The 6,000-nt window shown below is 34.9% G+C and overlaps 1 protein-coding gene across 1 annotated transcript; it reads right to left on the bottom strand.

Moving 5' to 3' along the window:
* Window positions 1-774: 774 nt before the first annotated feature.
* LOC146884352 (rust resistance kinase Lr10-like) lies at window positions 775-2,907 on the bottom strand. The gene is made up of 2 exons (XM_085665454.1): window positions 2,147-2,907; window positions 775-2,022 (listed from the first exon to the last, which is right to left on the bottom strand). The coding sequence occupies exons 1-2, from the start codon at window positions 2,820-2,822 to the stop codon at window positions 890-892; spliced, it is 1,809 nt and encodes a 602-aa protein (XP_085521580.1). The 5' UTR covers window positions 2,823-2,907; the 3' UTR covers window positions 775-889.
* Window positions 2,908-6,000: the final 3,093 nt, after the last annotated feature.

The following is a 6,000-nucleotide window of genomic DNA, read 5'->3' as shown; positions in this document are numbered from 1 at the left end:
GAAGGAAGAAAATCACTCAAATTATGCAATATACATGATATATATATATATATATATATATAAAATATATGAGAGATATATGTGATATGTTATTCAAAGAAATATATTGTTGTATAAGAACGAGGATGAGACAGATATGTACTTCCCGATATTCAATTAAAAAAGTTGAGGATTCTCTATACTCATATCTATACCAGTCAAAGCATGAAATCTCCGTTAAAACGAGAACGAGTTTGGATAATATCCACAAAGCGAGTTTATTTACTATCCCTGGTCTTTACAATAATTAAATGAATATGGTAACATTTTATATCATATTAAAAAATGTTTTAGTTTAAAATAACGTAAAAAAAATCTCATTAATTAACTAATATGTCATTTAAATATTCAACATGTTGAAATAAGCATTGAATGAATTAATTTGTTAACGCACGTCAAACAAAATTATACAAGTTGAATCGAGATCACTCAATAAATAACACTCAATTGTTTGTATGAAGATGAGTCCATTTTTGTAGTATTAAAAACAAAAGTTGAAAATAAATGTGCTATAGAAAACATATTTTAGCCTATTTTTGATTCAGCTGGATGGATAATTAACTTCCGTTAAGATCAAGGCTGTAAGGTTATATTTACACAACTGCAACAAGTGGAAGCCTAAAATGAACGAATTTTGTTTTACTAGTCAATAAACTCCAATAATTTTTCTTTGTAATGTAGAAGTTGAAGCTAATCAAAATTTATTATAACATAACTGATCGTAGAAGCATAATGTGAGAAGCAATAAACAAGTTAATTAACAAGTTTATATGGATAATAATTAAACTATCAAATGTACTGATGAAGCTTAAAACTCCAATAAAACATACAGATAGCATTTGAAGGAAACCTAAAAGTGATCGACTCTGTTTTCTTCTATTTCATGAATAACCTCCAATTCAAAATTTTGACGTCTGGCTGGAACTATGGTATTTGTTGTAGAAGAACCAGAAATATGCAAAGGGGAAGGGGGTGCTACTAACTCATATCCATCCCCTTCAAGCATTTGTACCACAGTTTTCATGGAAGGACGATCCACTGGGTTCCACTGAATGCACCAAAGTCCTACAATGGCAAGTTTCTTGGCAATTTTAGTATCTCCCTCATCCTCAACGCTAATTTCCACATCTTTTCCTTCCACCAAGTTATGGATCCATTCTGGGTACAGAACTTGGAAACTGTCCTCAACTGACACATTTGTATTCTTTCTTCCTCCTACCATCTCTAACAGCAACATTCCATAGCTGTAAATGTCAGACTTGTAAGAAACATTACCAAAATTCCGAGAGAAAACTTCAGGGGCAATGTAGCCCAAAGTTCCCCTGGCTGCAGTCATCGATACCGTGCTCTGATTTTTGGGACACAACTTGGCTAGTCCAAAATCAGTGATTTTTGGGACAAAAAGGTCATCTAACAAAACATTGTAAGGATTGATGTCAAAGTGAAGAATTCTATGATCACAGCCAAGATGGAGATACTCAATTCCTCTGCCAACACCAAGAGCAATTTGTTGCAACTTCTCCCAACCAAGGAAAACATCCTTCTTGTCCGGTGGAGCCAAGAATCTCTGCAACGACCCATTTGGAAAGAAATCGTAGACGAGAGCACGGTGGAACTCATCTGCGCAGAAACCAAGCAGACGAACAATGTTAACGTGATGAATTTTCCCAATGGCTCTCACTTCATTTATGAAATCCTTCCCATCTCCCACTGTGCCTTTGAGTATCTTCACAGCAACAAGAATTTCACGGGAGAGCATTCCTTTGAATACTGCTCCATGAGCTCCTTCCACTAAACTCTCACTAAAACCATTTGTGATTCTCTTGATGTCAGCGTAAGTGAACCTGGTAGGCTTCATTGCCTTGTAATCCTCCAAAAACTTCTCTATTCGAGCCTGGTCTTCTCCTCTCTTCTCATAATAGTCATACGCATAAAGCAATGTCTTGACCAGAAGCAGCAAAAGCATCAAACCAACTAGTCCTCCTGTTGGTGAAAAAATAAGTTACCAAAAATGAATAACAGTATTTAAAGCAAGGATCAAATACAGTGGCAAGGGATCAACAAAATAGCAAAACTATAACATAATAGCCACTGTAATACTGCATACCTCCAGCAATGAGGACCGCAGTTGACGTGGGAATCCTTTTTGTTTGGCAAGCATAACATTCAGTTGCACCGTTAGTACCATTCTTCCATTTACAATTTTGACCTTGTGCTTCACAGTATCCACAGTCAGGTTTTGACCATTCCATAACCAACGTCTCATAGTACGAACCCCACCACGCGACGGAAACATCTTTCAACTTCGTGCAGGATACCAATTGGGGGTCAGTGACGTCGTTGTGGGATCCTAGTAGAAAAATTGGGCATGACAATGAGTCGCAACGGAAGAAGGAAACGTTAAACTTGCTACGAGGGCGACCACTATAATCAGGGAATAGGAATGGAGAGACGGATGCGTTGCCGAGTTTCAAGAGTTGATCGGGAAGGCAATTTTGGGGGTCATATATTTCAATTAGTGTAGATTTGTAATCAATTTTTTTGACAAACAACTGTATTGGAACAGCAGGCAACTCCAGGATGGCCTCATTTTGTTGGGTGCATAACAGACCGAACTCAGGGGGATAGTCGGTGGAGTGATTCAAGTTTTTGTTTCTGAGATAAAATGGAAATTGAATGCGAACGTGGCCACATTTATCGGCGCAATGGTTCTTGCCGGTCGCAGGATTCCCTATCAGAAACAGCAGCGTCAATAGAAGAGACAGCTTCTGAAAACTGAGCATTTGTGGTTGATTTGCAGCTTCAGAATGTCTTTCTAGTCAGCGCATGTTTAACATGGACTGGGTGCGCTGGCAGGGTGTAGCAGCAACTCCGCGTTATCTTACTGTTCAGTCAATTCAATGACTTACCGGTCGAAATTTTCCATTTAAAAAAAAGAAAGTCCAATATAAGATATAATAAGCTATTCGAATGATCCCGTTTCTCGTCCAGTAGCTTGTGTTTTAAGTGAAATTAAATAACACAAATTGTAACTACCACTTGACATTTGCAATAATTAAGAGATCAACTTTAAGGAATATATAAAATTTTGTTATACTGTTGAAGTTCAGAAAAAATAAAAAAAACAAAGAATATATATATATATATATATATATATATATATATATTCTAATTAGTTAATTAGGTTTTTTATTTAGTTAAAGTTGCAGTTTGTTTATATATGTTATAGCTTAATAAACATTGAGCAGTTGGATTGATCCAAGACGGTATAATTCGTATTTCGCAACCTATGGTTCCCTGTTTTCTTATTTTCTTATTGACTTTAAACTATTCGAAATAATTGCAGTTCGCTCTTTCTACTTTTACCAATTCAAACCACACCTCACTAAAATATCATCTTTAGTTTCTTCTTTTCTTGTTATCATGATTTTATCCTTGTAACTTTTTTTCCTCTACAATAAAAATGTAATTCTTGAATTATTCCTGGAAAACGAATTAAAATTTTGAACGGTATCTACCGGAAAACAGCGACCATGTTTTCTTTTGACAAAGATAAAAGCCCTCGCACACAATACTGGAAAGCATGGCATGCCTATTATCAGGAAGCTGACGCGAAGATAGGAGGATGTATTCCTTATCAGTGGAAATGATCATCTATGGGACTCTATTTTCAACCGTATTTCCTGCCGTATTACAAAGGATGAATTTTATTCTACATTCACTCTAACTTTGTAACATCATATTAGAAAAATAATGAAAAAGAAATAAAAGAAGGACGTTTAATTTTAAATTCCCTCCTATCAAGGCAAAAAAAAAATTTAAAAAGAAAATATTATTAATTTTCTAAAGACAACTCAAGGAGATGTACAACTATTTTAAGTATAGAGTTGTGTATTTTCTAAAACAGAAAATTTATTTTAATTAATTTTTGGTTAAATTATGTCTTTGGTCTCTCCATTCTTGTAACAAAATATCGATTTGGTTCTTTTATTTTTATTTATCTCAATTTAATCTTTATTTTCAAGATGCCATCTGAACTAATGGAGGTTGATATTTCCCAAGGGAGATTGATGTGATCCCAACAAGGCTTATAACTCGGGCCAACGCTTAGGCCCAAATCATGCTAAATGTCCAATCCATGACCCACATGCATCTCAATCCCAAAGCCCACCAAGAGGCTCAATAACAAGAGGCATACTAAAAAAGATTCAATTAGGCTTCATCCAAGATGGCCCAAACCCACATGGGCTTCTCACACTCTTCACATGGGCCAAAGAAGATGTGAAGATTTAAAGAGGTGTATCAAAAAGCAGTAGAATAACAATACGATTGACCTATTGTTTAGGCCTTGTTTTCTAGAATAATAAGTCAAACAATGTGTAGTTGAATTGATAAAATTGGGCTTGACTAAGTCCAATAGGAGATTTGGCCATGAGCTACCAAAGGTCTAAGGTGGTCTAAGTGGAAGTCAACATTCCTTCCTACACCTCATGGATCCAATCCATCCAAGGGCTAGGAATGCTTCCTCCTTTTCCAAGGCATCATCCAATGGTCATGAGCCTTGTTCATTCTCCAAGCCATCTTCCACGGCCAAGATTGAATGTCTTTCTCATCCAAGGGCTAAGAGTGCTTATGTTTATTTGCTTTCATATAAAAGCCTACATTTTAGGCTATTGTAATCACTCTTGAATTTTGCAATAGAAGCATAATGTTGAGAGTACTCCACCTCATTGCATTTGAGAGTCTCCTTTGCTAGAGGATTGAATCATCTCCTCTAGCCACCTTCCCCTAGCTTTCTCTTAAGCTAAATCTTCAAACACCTTAGTCTGAACTAATGCTTAGCAAGAGCCTTAAACACTTGCTTCCACTCCCTTCCATGGATCACGTCTACTTCATGGAGCTTTCATCCATTCTACACCAAGAGCTCCACTAGAGATTATGGGAAGGAAAGATATCTTAGACTTTGCTGGGTGGATTCTTTGGCCTGAGGTTCCACAGAAAAAAAGTTGCTTACAAGAGTTTGACCAAATTTGTGCAAGTGAAGCTTTAGCAAATAGAAGTCGGTCGAAAGTGAAAGTCAAGTCTTTAGATCAAAAGTCAATTCAAGTATCTATTGGAATGAAAATCCTTCTTTGGGATTGTATCATTGAATAATCCCATATTCATAGTGAGAGTGACAGATGTTGTAACAGTAGTGAGAGTTTGGGAAACTAAGTTCACATTTATTGTAATTGAGTAATTAATGAGTCACTAAGGTAACTAGATGTACTACATAACAATCATTTTATCAGTTAGGGAAGGAGAACACTAGGGATGAATTCTGCTCGATTTGGTAATTGCTCTAACTGAGTCTCTTGGGATTTGATTCGAGACCTTTCCCACCTCCTTTAATCAAGTCATTTTTGTTAGTGGTGTAGTAACATCATTAAGAGGTGTACGTGTTAGTTCTTAGGTTTTTTTTTAATTTTTTCTTTATATAATTTCTTTGTACTTTTTACAAATATTAAAAACTTTTTCACATGTCAAGCTAACATTGTGCCACATGACACTGATAGTATGATGTGGTAGTGGCAATACCACTTGTCACTATTATGCCTGGTGTTATTTTCTCATTCTCAACTGTGGTCCCTGAATTTTTTTTTTTTGTCTTAATTTTGTCCCAATTTTTATAGACATTGAGCAATTTTGCTCATCTCCAAATTGAAGCAAAATAATTTTTATATAAATGTTATACCCATACTTTTATTAAATTTGATATTTTTATTCAAATTGATACTTTTATTATACATTTTTAACAAAACTAACTTTATTTAAATTTGTATTTCATATTCAATTTTATTTAAAATTATTTTCGAATTTTAAATTTTTTTGTTTAAAATTGTAATATAAATTGTTTAAAATAATTTAAAAATTTTACATTTGAGTTTATATAATTATTATTTTTACACCAACTCAAACATT

Source organism: Vigna unguiculata, chromosome 8 (genome assembly GCF_037176805.1).
Source record: "Vigna unguiculata cultivar grain cowpea cultivar isolate G323 ecotype 2 chromosome 8, ASM3717680v1, whole genome shotgun sequence".
NCBI classification, from domain to species: domain Eukaryota; kingdom Viridiplantae; phylum Streptophyta; class Magnoliopsida; order Fabales; family Fabaceae; genus Vigna; species Vigna unguiculata.
This window is presented reverse-complemented; position numbering and strand designations above follow the sequence as displayed.